A 19,790-nucleotide genomic window follows, 5' to 3' on the forward strand; every position below is an offset into this window, starting at 1 on the left:
CGCGTTCTCCCGGGTGCCGGGCACAGCCGGCCGCCCAGGGGGAGCGGGGCTGGGGGGCGAGGGCTGGCGGAGCTGATGTCAGAGCAGGGCGGCGGGAGCGATTGGGCTGCGGGAGACTTTGCAGCAGCAAATCCGCCCCCCTCGCCTCCCCCCACCACCCTCCACCCCCCACCCCCGCACCGTTGGCTTCAAAGCGGCCGGTGCCCAGCAACTCGCAGCGGTGCAAAAAGTGGGCGCGGGGCCGGCAGAGCCGCCCCCGGGCATCGCCCCGGCCGGGCCCGGCACGTCGGGGCGGAGGCGCGACCCCTCGCCGTGAGCGCTGGGCAGCGCCGAGCAGCCGGCCCTACCCACCGCGCTATAAAAGCCGCCTCCAGAAAGAGGAGAAACTCCGCGGGAGGAAAACATCTCGCTGCCGTGCCGTGCCGTGCCGCGCCGCTGAAGTACGGGCATGACATCCGTCCTGGGCAGCAGCAGGGCGTCGGGAGGGCCGAGCGGGCAGCTGAAATGCAAGTCCAAGAGAAGGAGGAGGAGGAGATCAAAGAGGAAAGGTAAGGGAATTTTCACCTTTGGCTTTTTTTTTCTCCCGCTCTCTGCCGGTCTCCCGCACGACACCGGCTGCTCCTGTTTTTATTGTCTGGGCATGGCGCACCGGCACCGGCCCTGCCGCTGCCCCGACGGCCGGTGCGGGGCGGGCGGCGCCTTCCCCGCTGCGCCACCGGCGGGGTCCGGCCGGAGACCGGAGGGGCCGCGGCTCTGCCCCGCAGGCGGGTCCTCTCCGCCCCCTCCCCTCCGTTTGGGGCTGAGGCCGAACCCCCGCGGGGGTGCCGGCGGGCGGGGGCTCGGTGGGCTCTGTCCGGGGCAGCGCGGCGGAGCCGTCCGGGGATTCCGCGGCCCCGGCCCCCGCCGCGCCCGCCGGCCGGGCCCCTGGCAGGGCAGAGCCCCCCGGGGCAGCGCGCAGCCCGGCCGGCGGGCCGCCCCCCGCAGCTATCTCTTCTTGTCTTTTTGTAGATCAGGTCTACCGAGTTCGGCTGTCTCGGTGCTGTCCCCCTTCCCGGAGCGACCTTCCTTAGGAAGGCGCTACTTGCCCTAAGCACGGAAAGTGAAGCTACAGGGTGTCATTGCGAACGGGGACTGTGCCCTGGATAAAGGCTCCTCTCAAGGCTGTCCTGTTTCCCCTCCCGTAGAAGGGATGACACACTACTGCCGGGTTTTTGACGTTTTGCCTGCAAAAGCTGAAGTTAACAGGCTGTGAACACTTTAAAGTGAAATAAAGGGACAGGAGAAGCAGGGTGCCGAGGGTGCCCAGCCGCAAGGCGCTTCATTGCGGAGGCGCCAACTCCAGGTGCTTCCCTAAGCAGTAAATAGCGTCTAAGCTGGAATTGTCATCATTGTGCGGGACTAACACAAGTTTTAGCTAGGTGGTCAACTCGGGCTGAATATGCTATATCTTCTGCTGATTTTAGAAAACCTGATTGTAGGTGCCATTAGCTAAGTGTCTTTTAATTATTGATTACGGTAAAGCCGGTAGGCGCAGTAGTTGGTAACTTTTTAGAAAGGTGTCAGAGCAGCCTTTGTCTAGTAGCTGGTCAAATGCTCCATGCTAGACTGTCTCATTGGACTGTCACTGTTCTAACTTTCATCTCTGAACTCTCTCCATTCAAAATCACAGTAACAAACGGTGACCTGGCCACACGTGAAAACAGCCATGCAGATATATCAGGACTTCGAGTAGGGGTGTAACCTTGACTGTTACTCTGTGTCTTTAGCAGACACCTGGTCTCTGTTACTCTCTGTTACAGAATTGATTTAAAACACTTAAGTGAAGAGACACTTTCTGTACTCGGTCTCTTTAAATCTACTTGTGCTGAAGTTGTGCTCTGCAGACTTCTTTATGCTGTATTTAATCTAGCAAAACTACTTTTTTAGGGACATGCAAACTTAGTCTAGCTTTAGCGTCCCTGCACTTGGCCAAGAGGAAAGAGTAACCCATTAACCGATGCAATGGAGAAAAACTGCTTTGTTGTACATCATAAGTGTTAATTTTGTTTCTAAAAAGCAGAAAAAAGTGAGTCTTTCAATAAGACTTTTCTGATGTGTCCTTTGTTGCTCTATGTTTTGCCAAAATAAGTTGGAAATTGAATGTCTTTAAAAACCCACAAAAACTTCCTAAACAATAACTTGGTAGATGGCAGCTATTTGCAGAATACACAGCTGGAGGTTGATGGCATTCTGGAAGGTGCCTGGCTGACCAATATCAATAAGAATGCACTTGAAAGGCTCATTTTTTTTTTTATTTTATTCCTCCAAATGTGGTACTGCAGCCACTTTCCAAATAATGTAGTTGGTTAGTACACTAATTATGGGGAACAATGCTTGTGTTCTTGTGATTTTGATTTTATGTCATCACAGTATATATTCATAAAAATACACATTCCTGTAAATTTGTGCAGGCAAAAAAATGCATGTAACTTCAGGCATGCCCAGTATAAAACCTGTTGGATTTTACTATTATGCTAGTTTATTTACTGATCATCTATTTCTGTGTCTTTTTTTGGTGGTGTCTAAAGCAAAGGTGTTGTTTAAAAAACTGACTATCCTGGAGACTGGTCAAGAAAATGTTTGTTAGGCTCATAAATTACTATGCCTTTATGAGAATGAATATGGGCTCTACTATTTTGCAGGTTTGATCTGTTTAATAGATTGTGAAAAATCCTTGTAGCGAATTACACCAAAGACACTTGCCTTTAACTATTCTCCAGCACATATTTTGTTGTTTATAGCAAGAATACTTTTAGTAGATGCTTTAAAGTCTGTAATTACACACATATATTTACACACACAGAGATACCTATGGACCCATGTAGCCAAAAAATAAATAAATCACTGTAGACTTAAATTTAAACTGAGCATTAATCAGAGCAAGGAAATGAAATTATCTGTCACTTCCCCACTCCTTCAGAAGATGGACTCAAGAAATTACTTATACAACTTAATATATTTTATTACACGTTACATATGAACTATGCTTAAAATAAGGTTGAGACATTGCCTGATAGAATATCTAGGAATGTGTAGCAGTAGAAGTAAATATTATTCTCTATTTAATAGCGTCATTTTTCCTCTTCTGATTTTCTTTCTGTGTTTTCAGTCATATTTTTGTCCTGGTTAGTGTGAATTATAAATTAGTGTGTCTGGCTATAACACTTTACTCCATTTCTTTTGCACCTGAATATTTGGTTTTAGGAGTTTCCTGGGGGCAGAAAGCAAGTTCAAGTAAGGAAAGCAAACAGTGTTCTCTGAATAGTGGAATTTCCCTGTGCATTTAGGCTAAAAAACAATAAAAATTTGCTGAAAGAGAGAGAGAATTTCCATATATGCAAACTGAACACTGAAAAGTGTAGGACACTGAGTGTGATTCCAGTGTACAATAACATTGTCCAATAATTAATTTGCATGCATCTTATTTTTGCGCTTGTGAAATCCAGCAACCCTTTCAGTATAAAGATCCTGCCTTGAAGACTGAACGTTGAATGTCCATGCAATGAATATCACATTGCAAACATAGATTTCATTCAGTTTCACACTACACTCACAAAGTGTGTTAAAAAGCTAAAATGTGAATATTCATAACCATTTATTAAATTAGTATAGGTAGGAATATATTCATTGTCTTTTAGAAAATAAGTATGTTAACTCCCAGTGGGAAGTAAAAATCTTAGTTTCTCAAAGACTTAATGAAAAATAAATATGGATGCTTGCCAGATTGTCTGCATAGTAATTGTGTGTAAAAGCATTAATAAGTATTTTATGTTTTTCTCTGTTTAATCTGCGTGTATAAAATGAGTAGATGTTAGAAAACTATGCCTAATGATTTAGAGAAATCCATTGAAAATTTTTAGGCTTTATAAAAAGTTACTGTATTTGTGGGTTCTTGTTGTGTTTCATCCAGGGCTCTCGAGTATGACAAAGCACTGGCAGAATTCAGCACAGTGGCCTCGGCACGATTTGTGCAGATTTTATAGCCTGTGGTATAGATTTTGAAAAGGAGGCTTGTTTTCTGAGATAAATGATTACAAGCAGACCAAACAAAAGCAGAGTTGCCTTTTAGTGATAATACTAAAAAGGCCACACTTCAGCAGCCTCCGGCAACTTCTTAGAAATCAACATATAGAAAGTTAGTGTGAAATGGGTGATTGGAGGTATGCCCCTTCTGGGTTATTTTACACTATAAGACAACAAATAAGCCACCTTATTTGTAATGACATTTTATAGAGCTAGCAATTAAAGTTAATTACTGGAAACGGGAGGGAATATGGTATCCCTGATGTGGTGGAAAGCATGGCTGAGGTTGCTGCTGGTACAATAGGACATGAAACAAAAGTTGACAGAATAAACTAAATAAAGGCAGCAAGCGGGTGAGAGAGGCAAAGTGATTGTGAAATGAAATTCCATGAAAAATTAATGAAATAGAAAGATTGTGCTGAGAACGGAGGGAGGAAACCAGCTTGGTTCTTCATCATCCTGCAATGCCAAAGTAATAAATGAGCGTGTTTCATCTTGGCGAGGTTCAGGGACACAACTCCTTCCCCACAACAGGATTGCGCCGTGCTTCAGGATGTGTTCCGCTTATCTCAACCCCTGACAGCTCGAGAGGAAGGGACTGGATTTAGTGATAAAATTAAATTGATTAAACCTTTATCCATCATTTAATTTGGTACCTTTCTTTTTTTCTTTTCTTTTTTACTGTTACCTCCAATTTCCAGTGATCCATGTAATGACAGCAATTTGAGATAGCATCAAGGACATTAGCTACGATGACTGAACTTAAATTTAGAATAAAAATATGGGATTCATGAGTCCATATCTAAATAGCAAGTGATTGGGTTATAGCAGAGTTGTATCTACCTAGCAACAGCACGTAAGTGTGAGGACAATAAAATGGTGCATTTTACTTTCAGAGGGAATAAAATATATCAACTTTTATCTCAAAATATTAATTATGTAAGTATAAAACCCACTGATATAAATATTGACCATCTCTTACATGAGCAAGGACTTATATAGCCATTTTTGCCTTTTTGAACACAGAAATTAAGTCAGATATTTTGCTTTTTTCAGAGGTGATGCAGAAGTGTATAAAGCTAGTGGCAAAGTATCATACTGTTGGAAATTGCTTCATATTGCTTAAAATTTTGTAGCTTCTCCTTGGTGATTTGGGTAGGGAAATTCTCCCATAGGGTGAGAGCTTTGCTTACAAATTCCAGTTTAAGTGGTATTAATGGAGTTTTCAAAAGATTTAACGGCATCTCTTTTGAAGGGATACCCTACAAATGGGAAACACTGCACTAAAAATTAAAGATCAGATGAAACTGCCTTATGAAATATTGAAGTAACCAAAGGTCTGCGCAAACTGTTTTCTTAGGTTCCTTTAATGCACTTTAGGTTAGCAAGTTGCATTAAAAATGCCAACATTAAAATGTCTGTCTGATCTCTGTTAATTGTACTACTTTTGAATTACTGCTGGCCAATATTATATATGTTTTGCAAGTAGTAATGAACCTGAATTGATCCCTGTGTTTACAGCTAACTATCTCTACAACCTTTCAGGCAGTTTACCGTTTTTTCCATGTAAACTATTAGTTATCCAGACAAAAAAAGCTGATACACATCAGTAGATAAAACATTCTCAAGGCATCTGTGATGAACTTGATGTTTTCTGTGTAAAACAGCTCATTTTGCTTGCGAATTATTGAAGTTCCAGTAGTAAAACGAAGTGCTTACCTTTCTGCTCTAGCCGACCTTTGTTCCCAGCTATATGAATTTGAAACGAAGCAGCGAACCCAGAGGAGTTTTAACAGCATATTGTGATATATAATATATTAAAAAGACTGCTTTTTTAACTGGTGGAAGCAGCTTGTCAACCCATACTAATAGGCAACCCTCTCAGAGTCATAAAATAATCAAATTTAATGCTATAACAGAAAGCATTAAATGGATGGTGTTATCACCTTTCAGTCAGTCTAGAATTTCTTACTACGTATGATAGGTTTGAAATATGAAGGTGTATGTTTGGGTTCTGAATTAACAATACCCACTTTGAACTAAGGACTGGACATCGCCATGGATGGTTTAATGAAAATCTCTGTTAAATAAAGCGTGATAACAGGGGAAGCACAGAGCAGGGCAGAGTGCGTGAAGAGCAGCGTGGCTAATATTGAAGATATTACAGTGTCGTTAATGAATTAAAGGTTTATTTTCACTGGGTATATTCTGTTTCATTCTGGCTTTACTCGCTCCAAAAGGAATACTAGAAATAGTGAGGATTCAGAAACATATGGCAATATGGGATTAGAGATGTGTAAAATTTCAGTAGAAGAAAATTGTTAAGATTTATATTGTTACTTTGGGGATAAGAAAGAAAACAGTAGAATTATATTAAAGAAGGAAAGATTTTTAAGAAGGTAAACGGGCTACTCTGATTTATTTCGGATTCTTTTATTCACAAAAACGGGCCTTTAAGGAAACAGAATTTCAGCATGTTTAATAGGAGTGAAAGGACTTTTTCTGTTGATACAGTGTGTAGCTGGCCTGGGAAATACATTCATTCAAGCTATGGAAAAACAGAACTTATGTGTGCATAGGGAGTTGAGTTATTTGATTAGCTCAGCTGAGACTAACGTTAGAAAGTTTGCTGCTCGCTTCAGTGGATGTAGGCTTGGGCTTTAGGTAGGATACATTAAGAAGGATTTGGGTTTTTTAATATGAGATATGAATCCTCTTTTTCAGGAAAATATCTGATTTCTGACTCACTTGGATTACATGGGAAGGTGATTTGTAGGCAGTTTAATCGCTCCTGTTCACTGTGAGGCTTGTTGTACTCTCCTGTTGTCACAGCTGAAGCTGTAGCACGGCAGTTCAGGAGGTGCCTCTCTGCTTGGCTTCGCGGCAGTGGTAATGTGCATCCCTCCGCCCGTGTGCCTCCCAAAACCGGGAACACAGCTGTGAGGAAGGCAGGCGCATTTCCTTGGAATATTCCTGATGGCTTTTTAAGTCGCCTTCCTCTCTGTTCCCACTCAACGCCCTGCATGATGTATGTAAAAAGAGACTGAAGTTGAGACTGATTCCCAGTCTCTTACTTTGATGCTGTAGTGAGGTTAGGAGGATAACGACCTGTTTCTTATTCCCTTGCAAAAAGAAACAAAAGAGTGGCATAAAAGGGGGTACAGACAAACTTTAAAAATGCAATGATTTGTTAAGCAGAAAAAAAAGCAGTTACTGGCATGACTGCTTGTGCATCATCATCAGATGAATATTGTGTAGTAGGAGATTACCCCTGCAAACCAATAGTCTGTCTTTGTGAAAGTGTTCCTGCTGGGTGAGGTTTTGGTCCCAGTGCTGTACCAACTATTGAATCTGATTTTGGAGGTGTGCCACTTGCGAGTGCTGTTTCTGAAACCTGCAGTACGTTCTGGTGGCGTTTTATGTGCAGTTCAGGACTGAGGAATGGGCAGTAAGTAGATCTCAGCAAAATACTTCATGTTAAAGTGTGATATTCCCCCCCCCCCCCCCCCTTTTACATTATCTTTGTTCCTTATAAGAGAAATGGTGCTCAAAATTATTAGCAGAGTCACCTTTCTCTAACTGCTAATGAAACATCAGCATGAAGAGTCAAAGCTGCTGGGAGGAGTGGGGAGAAATAAGTACAAATTGACAGATATTTTACCTCCATCTCCATAGAAGAAAACTTACACACAACTAATTTTATGCAATTGCCCACTTCTTGCCACTTCTCAGAGACTGTGACTATTTAAGGAATAAATAGTGGGGTTTAACAAATGCAAAATGACAGCTTTCAAGCCAATTCTAATAATGTATTACCTTTGCATAAGGCCTGCTGCTGCTGCCCCTACTCCCAGTAAAACTGAAATTGAAACTTCCCAGCATGAGTCAGGGTGGCAGAACTATGCTCCTATATACATGTGCCTGTGCCTTAATATATATGTACATATATATATTTTTGTATGGAATATAAACTTTTGCTTCACTTGTCTAGTAGTATTAAATGAATGACTACAATAAACTCCAAGTTATATTAGACAAAGGGTCTTTAAGCCTGTAGAGTCCAAAAAATATTTACATAAGGGATTTTTGTATTGAAGTATTTTTAGAGATGTAAAAAAATACGTTTGTATAATTTGTGTGTTTATACACATCCATCTGTATGTGTTGTATAAACTTGTGATTTTAAAAATATGTGTATAAACATTCTCATAATATTTGTGTATGATCTTCCTCTAAGTAATACTGACGGTCTTACAGACAAATCACAAGACAGAACTGCACAAGGACTATAACATTATTTTTTTTAGAGTGAGGAAAAAAAAAAACCAAATGAAAGAAACTTCTTATAAGTGAGATTTTAAAAGGGTGGTTCTATATTCTATATTTGTAGGTATGTTTTTTGAGTAACTAAGTAATTCAGAATGCTGAAGACAGATGCTTATGTCAGGAAGCACCTGAACCTTTACCAAAAAGGTGGATTTGGGCTTAAGTTTCTTTGTGTGCTGATCTTTCTCCAGCTGAATCTTATGGAAGAACCGACATAACTGGGAGCAGAAGCCAACCCTGAGCTTGTGCTCTGTATTACATCCATGCCAGCAGCCCTGCCACAAACCGCCAGGCAAAATGCCTATGGATTCTTGAACAATATTTAACTGAAATCAGCTTTCATTAGCTGATTTCCAGGTTGTAATTTTGCTCCCTCATGCCAATGGTGAATTGCTATTTGCATGTCAGTATGAAGGGTGATTTGGGGAGTCAAGGGGCAGAGCCGCAGTGGTCTGTCTTTCTTCCATTGTTGAGCAGCGCAGATGGTAATTAAATTGGAGCTCAGCTCTTGCTGCTCCTAGATTTAGGAGTTTAAAAGAAACCATACAAAAAAGGGAATGTTTTCTAATATCACTGACAGCAGTCTCCTCCAGCTGCAACTGCTGCAAAGATTATTGATTGATCTGTGTTTATAATTTATTTATGCTAAAGCATCTGATGTGTGTCTGTAAAATCTGTTTCTAAAATAAAGATACTTGACTCGTTTTCAGTTCATGTTTATAATGGCCAGTTTTTACAGCTGTGTGACAGAGGTTTGCTTTACCTGGTGCTGTGCCCACAAGGAGCACTTTTTGTGCCTTCTGCTAGAATCCATAAGCACAAGTCATTCGATCCTTTTTTTTTTTTTTTTTTTAAGAAAAAGAAAAAAGTTTCACTGCAAATCCTTTAGATTTCATACACAGAAAGAAGAGGGAATATACAGTACTCAAGCATAAATGTGAAGCATTTTGGTTCTGCCAGCACAAGCCAAAAGCTAGCCTTTCTAGGTTAACTCATATGCTGCCAATAATACTTTCAAAATGAGACTTTATTTCTGCATTTGTTTTGCTAAAAAAAAAAAACAACTGAAGAATTTTGGAATCTTTGCATGGTATAATACAAGGTGTGAAATGTAAGGTAAAAACAGGCAGTGAGATACTAACAGTGCCAGTTACCAGAAGATGGTTATTAGGTGTCAAAAAAAAAAAATGTACACTGGTTTTGATTAGTCAGAAATGAAACTGCCTTTTTCAGTTTAGAAATGTGATTAGTAATAGAAGTAGTTTAACAGAACACTGCTTTATAGATCAGTTAGCTCAGGCACATCTTTAGGCAGGTGATACATTCTGCTTAAATGAGGTAAGAAACCATAGACAAAGAAGTTTTGGCAGATTTTCCTGAAGGCTACCAGTGAATTCCTTATTAAATTTATACTTTCATGATGTAATGCACATTGGACTATTTTCCCTGCCAGTGATGAAGATCATCCTTTTTAGATAATTCCAACTCACCCCAGCCAGCAAGGACTCTTATTGCCCAGAGTTAATAAAAATGCATCAGTGTAATCAGACTAGGTAGATGCTCAAAGTATTTATGGAAAGTCATTATTAACTCTTACAGACAGAGAGAGGCCACATTCCCCCTGTTTACAGAGAGGGAAACTGAGTCAGGGCAGTTAATCGTTTGCAGAGTTAATTAGCAAGAGGTACGACTTCAGGAGGCAGCAGCTCCCGTTCCAAGTATCAAAAGGAACTGTTTCTCGTTCTTACCCATCTTTTCTGTCTTTGCATCACATCGCTTAGGTCTATCATTGCAAAATACTCGTGTGACATGGCAGGTCCCTGGGAGCACCGCTCATTTCAGGGCGGACGGTGTGCCAGGCTGCATGCAGGCAGCCAGCACTCGCATGCAGAAGCAGGTATAATCCCTGCCTGCAAGGCAGCCTGCTACAGTTGTTTGCAAAACAGTTCTGCCTGGTGGTGTTTGAAAAAGGGCTTTTTATTTACTTATCTATTTCGTGTGTAAACAAATGCATGGGATCAGATTCTTCTTTGGTGTTAAATCACTTTTGCTCTTCAGTTCCTGGAGACCTTTGATTTCTGCCATGAATGGCTTGTTATACATGCTGAGGGCAAGATTTCTGTGGATCCGAGGTTATATTTAAAAGGAAACTTTCTTCAATATTAGCAGCACATTGCTGACATGTGTGTAGAATAACTCTGTTTTTATAACATGCATTAATGCCTTCAGATGTTACGAGAATTTGCTTATGGAATTGATTCAAACTGTTACAGATTTTTTTTAAAAAAATGAGGATTCTCCTTTTAAATGAATCACTTAATTTTAGTAGGATTAGATCGTATCTATATTTCATAACTTTCCATTAAAAATCTTAGTTACAGTGCCTACATTTGTGCCTTGCCTGTAGTTCATCAATTTTGTATATGCACGTGCTTCTTGGAAGACCAGCCGACTATTCCACTTTAGCTGAAACTACTGTAAATTGACTGTACTCTTTATCCATAAAATAATCTGACTAGAATGTGGCAGAGAATTCTAAGATGAAAAAAAGAACCAAGCCCTGGTTTCTAAGTCCAGGAAAGAAATTCTAAAATTTAAAAACAATTTAAAAAATTCTGTTCCCTATACTTTAATTTTGCCTCAGAAAACTCTAAGTCCTCATCTTAGAGTCTCCAAAATTAACTTAAAGCAAGAAGTAACAAATTACATGCTGCTTTGGGTCTTGTAGAGAGCTGTTTTAACGGGAGTATGAATTAAACAATATAGAAGCTGTCTCAATCTATTGTTAATGATTAAAAAGATAACCGCAAAGGCTCCAAAAAGCCAGTTGGTCTTAAAATAAAACATCATGTACGTAACACGGAAAATCCATGTGTTTATCACATATTTGCACTTTTTAAATTTGTTTCTTTCTTTACCAAAACACCCTTCTCTTTCTTCCCCTTGTTACTATCTTAAACCCATTGTTTGTATCCTCACCTACTAAAGCAGTTGTTATTCATACAAATTATGAAAATGAAAGTATATGTGAGATTGCTATCTGGATAAGACCAATAATATATCATTGAAGGTCTTTGAGGTAACGTATGGCCTTAGAACAGCAAAACCACTTGTTCGGTCTTTCTATTGCTGCTCAGAAAAACAGTAAATAATAAGTAACAAGATCTGCATACAAATATGCAAATGTTTCAATTTTTTGTGGAATCAGAAACTGAATAAGAAGTTCTCTTTTCCAAAAAACTGTCTACATATAAAAATTCTTTAATGCACTTACTTGCCAGCATGTATTTCTTAGGGCTCGTTCTGTTTTAGCACGTCTAAACGTATCTTCCTGCCACATTCTGAGCTGAATAGATGTTTCGCTGACACTGGCATGTAAAGCTAGTTTCTGCGCTGTTTAGGCAGAAATAGGAGACAGCAAAAAGTAGTGGTAAGGGGCTGAGACTATTACTATAATGGCCATTATCGCAAAAGCAATGTGTGCTTCATATGCAGGCAGTTGGATGAAGAGAGTGGTTTCTTAATCTTGGTTAATCTTGTTTTCAGGTAATTTTCCTTTTGTTGGTTTGCCCCATGCTATATTGTTTCAAATGCTGGCGTCGGGCACATACCTGTCTGCAGATGCAATCATGCACAGACCTCATACAGACAATTGACTGAATTTCCATCTGTCATTTCCCCGGGCTCCAGCAGGTATCAGTGAGTTTGTGCATTGTAGAAGAGATGATGATGACTCACTGAAACCCACATGGCAAAAAAAGACTTCTCAGTGATTGTCAGCACAAGCTTTGCATAGAGATGAAGTACAGGTGGGCAGGCACGCTAGAGGAGATGAGATGCTCGCAGCACATCTGTGGCCAAAAGCATGGCTTAAGCACAGCAACAATGCAGCTCCCTGCCCAAATGCTGGAAACTGGTTTCTATCAGCCCTTTCTAGCAGACAGCTTGTCTTTGCCGAATGTTGACAACATATTACATAAATTTCCCTGCAACAGCTTGTTCCAGAAACTTTCCCCAGTAATGTAGATTAAGTTAGAATTCTGTTTTGACTGCTGTAATGCATATTCATTAGATAAAAGCCCAGACAATTACTGTTATAGTTTCACTAGCAGGTGGAGCATGTTTTAGGATTTGATGGGCATAGGATTTGCTGGAATAATCTCAGAGAAATTTAGGGGATTATTTATGTGAATGGGGGGGTTGTATGAAAAGTGAGAATGTAAGCAGATTTGAAGGTGATTTCATTATGGTTTTATATTAGTTTGCTTTTACTATTTTAAATCTAGAATAAGTTCATACTTTGAACAAATGAAGTCTCTTAGGGCAAGTAACGAACCACACAAATAAAAGCTACCTAAGTAATATAGTTTAAAATTGTGTAGATAGTAAACAGCGGTATTTCTAAAGGAATAAAACTTTATTGCGTTCATTTCCCAAAACTAGAAAAAAAATATTTTCTCTTTTCACTTGTATAATGTTCACTTTCAACCATTACGTACATTAAAGTTGTAGATTAATTTTTGTTGAGTAGGCAATATTACAGAAAATATGCATGCATCACCATTGCTGAGAATTTGTGAACAAAAGCACCATTTATTTGTTTATTTCCACTAGAAAAGAGGAAAAGGTTGAGAGCAGAATCGAGACTAAGAGAATAGGAGCCCGATCCTGTGCTGTTACATGGGAATCTTTCTTTTTCAGGTGCACCAGCCCCTGCTGCTTATGGGACCTTCATCTCATAGGTCATCCTCACATGTGAGGTCATGTTGTCTTCAGTGGAGATTGACCTTGGCAGTAATTTTTATAGGGGTTATGGTCATGCTAACTGGCATATCAGTAGTAGTTCACTGCCAAATTAGAGTTTCAAAAAGAAAACAAGGAAGATAAAATTGCATGCTCAGGAAAGCACTTTATTTTGTCCCTGCAACACAGCATCAGAATTTCACATTAAAGGAGTTTTAAAAATATACTTGCATAGCACAGAAGTTATCAGTCTAGACTCCCCATCTGTTGAACGCCTCGTAAGTAAGAATCAGTAGCAGTTCAGTATCTGGTTTAAACAGAAATCATAATGTAAAAATGCTAATAATTTCTCTACGCTGTTTTGTTAGTAATGGAACTTCAAAGCTATGAATGCATATGTTTATATTCAATTTCTATTTATATACTTAAACACAGTCACTCTAGTACTATGCATATTAATGTGCCAATATGTGCTCCAGCAACGCGTATATTAACGGGTATGCATATTTATATAAAGGGCTGAACTCACTGGAAGTTTTGTCTTAGGCTTCATAAGAAGCTTGGCTCAAACCCTGATTTTTTTAATAAACATTGGGCAAATTTTCCAGGAATGGATTTAGATCATAACATTGTCTTTTTGTTGTAGCTGTTTTTTGATTCTTAAGCACAAGTTTTTTACAAGCTGCATCGTTTTCACCAGCTTGTGTAGAGATATTTCTCTGTTGACAGAGCTGCTTCCATACTCCCTTTGCCATCCTCTTTTGTCTTTCTTGTTTAAGTGTGTTTTAATCATGTTTTGTAATCCCCTATGCTGTTATAACTGATTAATTAGCAAACCTTCAGTTTCAGGCTCTGAATTTTTCTCTTAGGCTCAGACCATTTATAATCTTAGCTGAAAAGACAAAATTGAACATCTGCCTTGTAATTCATCTCTTTGCATCTTGTACCCATCGTGATTATTGTTTGTTCTTTATTAAGGGTGAAATGTTACACTCTGTGTTATCTGGGCTCTTCGCCTGAAAATAAATCCATGCTGATGGGCTACAGGGAAATGGTGAAAGTCAAGGAGTCCACAACTTGCATTCTTTTATAGAAATTTTGGACCTCAGATGTCCATTTTTTCAAGAATCAACTTAGAGAAACTGTGGCTGGGAAAAGATAATGATAGAGATGAATTGTTTGTTTCAGAACTTTAATCAGTTTATATTTTCAAAATTTTCTTTGCAAAGGTGAGAGATAGAAACGTACATTTATTTGTATATTTATGAAAAGTAAATAAATCCAGAATTTCATTCAATCATAGGATGCCAGAACCTATGGTTTTCAGAAAATCACATTACAAGACCTGCAGCTGTACCAACTGCTGGTGGCAGTGAAGGGACCATGCTTCTTCAGAAGTTCAGGTCTGAGCTTCCCTCAGCTCCTTGTCAAGATTTCCACATGAAGCCTGTTTTCTCAGATCTTCTGCAGGGAGCATTTTTTCTTTGCTGCACTTGCTGTGCATTTTTGCCAGAACCAACCAATTCCCCTAAAAATAAGTCCATTCACCACCACCCCCCCTTTCCCCCCCTTCCCCCCCCCCCCCCCCCCGCCCCCAAATGCCAGCCCCAAGCTGGCATTTTTGCCAGAACCAACCAATTCCCCTAAAAATAAGACCATTCACCACCCCCCCAACCCCCCCATGTGTCTTGGTATAGCCAGGATTGACATTTCAAGGGATTGAAGGGGGATTGTGTATCCATTTGCCATTACCTATTTACAGCTGGAAATCATGGGCTGGCAAACTTCCTCTCCCCCCTCACAGCGTGAAGGAATAGTGGAAGAGAAATTCTGCCAAGATGTTGTACATTTGTCAGGACAGCTAGAAAAGTGGCACATACAGTTATTTCTTTGCTTATCCAACCTTCTCTCCTAGTCACAGTCTCAAGCAACAGGCAGCAGCACAGAGAGGACTTCTTTACCCAAAAGTAAGGGGGTGTCTCCAAGTGTCACATAATTTATGCAGAAGTTGCTTGTTTCTCCTGATACCCACATGAACTTAGTCATCCGAAGGACCCTGTTCTCTTTGGCGTGAACTGGGCCAAAGTGGGGTATTAAGGCTCTTCCGTATATAATGTCTTACATTGGTTAAAGGCCTGATGGTGGTAACCAGCTGCTGGGGTTTCTTGCAAATACGCATTTCTGTTATTCATGCAATGTGAGCCTTTCAAAATCTTTGAGAGCTCCCAATGCTTCCCAACAGGGTTACTGCAGGTTTTGGAACAATACTGTAAAATAATATAGTTATAAATATTTTCATTATGGAAATAAAAGAGGAAAGAAAACAGCTAATGTAAAAAAAAAATCAACTGATTTTTGTATTTCTTTCACAAATCTGTGCTATCTTTGTAGATACTAGATTAAAAAATAATTGCAAATATGAATAAGAAATAACATGTGCAGAAAACTTCATTTCAGCTAGAATTAGCAATGTGAAGTGCCTTTCTGAGGCTGTGATTCCAGTCTGCCAGTTTTCCAGAGTGCACAGAGCAAGTGTGTCTGTGACTAACGGAGCCCGTGAAGCATTTTGAAACAGTCTCTAGTGCTCACTTCGTTCTCCAGGAAGAACTAATTTTAAATGTTGCAGGCCTTTCAGGAGGTACAGCATCTTCCTCTCAACTGCCTCTTTTTTTCTCTTTGGTTTGTTTTTTTGGTGGTGTGTTGTTTTTTGTTTTTTTTTTAAAGAGATCTCATCTCTTGCAGATGTTTATTCACTTACAGCCTCCTATTGTCCAGCTGCACTGTTCTCTTCTCGGCCTCCCCTCAGCTGCTGTCTTTGGAGAGCAATGTTCAGCAAGGAGCAGCTGGCTCTGATGCTACTTGGTTAGGCTGAATTCTGGGGCAAGAGAGTGTTTCTTTAGAAGAAGCAATGTCTCAAGGGTTGATGGGGCTTAGGGGAGATGCGAGACCCCACCTATAACAACGTGTCCTCCACCGGGAGAGCTGATGTGAGGCTCGCACGCAAGGCACACATCTGTGTTGCCTCTGCATGTGTGTTCCATAGCGCTGTTTTAGGAAGTCCATGAACCCTGTGTGTCTGTCCAGATGCAGGTCAGGGACTTCTGTCTGGTGTGTGTGAGTGAGCTGCTGAAATTTTGGGGTCACAGGATGGTCCAAATAGCAGCCAGCTCTGCTGGATGTGCTCACATGAACCTGTGAGAGGTTTGTTACTAGGGAGACACACAGCCGTGTTTCTTATGTCTGCTGGTGGCATGGTGGGAGCACAGTGGCCTGTTGGCTCCCCCAGCCCCTTCAGCAAGGAAGACGTGTCTTACCTGACTGTTATCTGGGGTCTGGGGGCAGGTTCACACACTTGCAAAATGAATTTCTGCTAAATGAAGTTCTTTTCTGAAACTGGCAAGGCTGAAACTTCAAATTATCTCCTCCTTTATTACTAGGACATATTTTTAGGCCCTAATTCATGTCTCATGTGAGCACAGTCCTCCCACTCCTATGTTGGGAGTACTGAACCGGAGGCTGAGGGCTGCGTGTTACATTTTCTAGGAATAGATGCTACCCAAGATTTTGAATATTTACATTCTTTAACTTGAAACAAAAAAATCTGCCCAGTGGTTTTAGTCCTGCATATGGTTTTAAAATTGTGAAAAATCAAAGCATGAACTGCTATCCTTTGTTTTCTTGTTGCTCAATCCTCATTTTTATTTTGGTTGCGTGGAAGGGGATCTTTGCTTAGTTAGTTTGCATCTAGCTGCTGCAAATGGCAAAAAAAAAGTAGAATATATGCCCGATTCCTATTAAAATATTTTGGATGTCTCCTGTTTTCTGCACTCTCCTCTTGAGCTGCAATACCACAGCCATGGCCCCCCATGAGTGCCTGGAGCCATTTATGCCCTGCTGGGTTCGGTGGGCAGCGTGAGGGCAAATCCAGCAGCACACTTGTGTCCCCTTCCTGCCGGCGCACTGCAGCCAGTGTTTAGGGAGGTAAACTCTGCTAAAAATTCCCTCCTGGGAGCCCTAACGTGCAGCAAGGGCAGCCTCTGGTCTTCAGAGGAGGCTCCGGCTGATGTTGTCAGGTGGCAGTGAGAGGATCTTACAGAGGGGGCTTGGCCCCACCGCAGCCTGGCCAGATGCGGTGGCTCAGCACACTGGTGAGCTGTGGGAGCTGTGGCTGCAATGGCACAGCCCCTGCCCTGCTGCGCAGCCCCCCGCCCAGCGCCCCTGCGGACATGGGCCTGGAGGTAGCTGCATCAGCGCCAGTGGCTGTGAAGCAAGGGACTCCACTCATTAAAAAACCCTGCTGGTACGTGATTTAGCAAGCTACCGAGCTAGATGATGAGCTCCAAAGAGGACGGGGGTTTATTTATTCTGCAAAGGCAGCCACAGCCCCCATAAGCACTGGCCCTGCAGGGGGAGGCAGCCAGGGCCGGTGGGCCAGGCCCTGCCCTCCCTGCGGGCGCACGCTTGTGCCCATGTTATTCCTCTGCTGTTGGACATCCCTGTCCTCCACCCCCTGGTTATGGTGTTCATGCTGTGCTGACACAGGGTGGCCCTGCAGCCTGCATCCCATGGAGCTGCTCTCAGGCACACAGGCTTTCCGTAGGATGCCCGCAAGCCCAGGTACTGCAGGAATTCGCATCAGAGTAACCGTGGTCTCCTAAGGCAGGGTGCTCGGATCCTGGATGTTGTCTGGGGCCATCGTGCTCATACCATTCCAAGGAGCAGAGAAACAAGGTTTTATCAACAAGGGAGGGTGGCAGGAGGGCTGTCTTGGTGCCTCTGTGTTTGGAAGGGGAGACAAGTCAAGAAGGCTCTGGGTACTGCCACTCCACAAACAAATTATAAAATATATATGTTTCGCTACAGAACAGGGATGGAGTGATACATCAGATAAAACCTAAAGTCAGTATTTTATTTTTTAAAATAATAAAGTCTCTTGTTCTGCCGGCATACTTCACAGACTAATATGATCTACCCAATAACTACTGTCTTGAAAAAGAAAAGAAAAAAAGTAAAACCAGTGTATAGAACCTGGGAAAGGTATGCTTCATACCTTTACATAAATCAGGCAAAAATAAATGAGACATTTAGAAAATGCAAATCAAATCTGTTCTTTGTTTTAATCTGTTATTATAGGAGCTTGCAATGGTGGGATTAGAAAATGATCACTGAAAAATATTATTGGTGTACTGAATTTCAAGTCACTGAGGACTCTTTCATTTAAAAAAAACCATCAGCAAAAGGCTATATCAATATATGAATGGAGAGGAATCAGATATTTCTGTTACTGCAAAAAATTAATAACATAAGTCATTAGCATTAGTGCAACTTGCTTCTCTTTCTAATTTACAGCCACAGATCTAGATTAACTGTAAAATATTCCAGGGTTTAGGACACACTGTCCTCTATTGAATGCTTAGCCTGGAAAGGTTATTAACATTGAATGGGGACTGTTCTCTCAGGAGAGCTGCAGATAAAATGACCAGGGAAAGAAATAGCACAACTTCTTAAATTAGCATAATTAGTAATTATCTCTTAATAGCCCCACTTGGCTTTGGAGACTTGGCACTTGAAATTCCGCTTAAAGTTCAGTGAGGAAAAACAAATTTCACGCTGAAATGTCTCAATAACACAGCTGAGCTGCTGAGGTAATCGTCTGGTTTAGGTAAAGGGAAGGAGATGAACATATGGATAGGGAAGATCTCTCCTGCTTTCCTGTAAGCTCTCTGTTTATGTTTGCATATGTAAAGCACTCGAGGCTTAATGGTACAATTCCACTTTCTCTGGCGGCCAGGGGAGGGCAGGAGGATGAGTGGGACTTTTCTGTCTTCTTTAGTGGAGAGAAATAGATGAAGATAATAAACTGAAATGAGGAAATCCCATTCATTTTCCACTAGAATAGTGTAATTCCTTTTGCCATTCTAGCTGAAATAAAAACCCCGGAGACAAACAAGCCAAGCAGTGTATAGAAACAGGAGCCTTTATCCTAGCCAGTGGCAGAACTAAAACCTTCTCAAATGGGGACGGTTCTCTAACAATTAATTCAAGGTAAAATCAGATAAATAAGAACAGGGAGCGTGGTAACCCTAATTTCTTTCTTTCTATGGCAAGAAAACAGATGGCGCTCTTAAGATGCTTTTGGCTGGGAAAGAACAAAAGTGGAAGATAAATATTTACCAATTTTACATGCCTAAAGCCCAGCCTTCTTTATCCTCAGGCTGAAATCAATTTATCAGTCCTTCCTGATCAAAACAAGCCCTTGTTATTAAGAAAGCATGTTTTGATTTACATGTTGCACAGCTGAGTGGAAGCTTTCCACTGGGAAACACTTACACATTTACATATACAACTGATAAGCCTTCCTAAACTAGTTTGAAATAGGAAAAGAAGTTTAACTCTAACCTCTTTGGCAGGCAAGGAAATTCATGTTGGGTGCCAAAGCATCAGTAATGGATTTATTGAGGTGATAGTTTGGTTTTTTGTTTTGCTTGTTTTCTTTTTGTTTTCTTTTGGTGTATATATATATACACACACACACACACACACACACATATATATATATGCACATATATTTTTTTTAAGTGCCAGACTGCCATATCTTGAAGGTGCAGAGAGTTGAGGGTGCAGTGGTTCATGCCATACATGACCCCTCCTGAGGTAGG

General features: G+C 41.0%; 1 protein-coding gene across 1 annotated transcript in view; it reads left to right on the plus strand.

Annotated features, from left to right (window-relative positions):
• Positions 1-214: 214 nt before the first annotated feature.
• The window catches only part of ADARB2 (adenosine deaminase RNA specific B2 (inactive)), a 319,264-nt gene continuing 299,688 nt past the window's right edge, over positions 215-19,790 (plus strand). The window contains exon 1 of the mRNA XM_056338476.1: positions 215-548. Coding sequence (XP_056194451.1) covers positions 449-548 — 100 coding nt within the window. The 5' untranslated portion in view covers positions 215-448. The remainder of the gene's footprint in view (positions 549-19,790) is intronic.

The sequence above is a fragment of the Falco biarmicus genome, chromosome 4 (genome assembly GCF_023638135.1).
Source record: "Falco biarmicus isolate bFalBia1 chromosome 4, bFalBia1.pri, whole genome shotgun sequence".
Taxonomy (NCBI): Eukaryota; Metazoa; Chordata; class Aves; order Falconiformes; family Falconidae; genus Falco; species Falco biarmicus.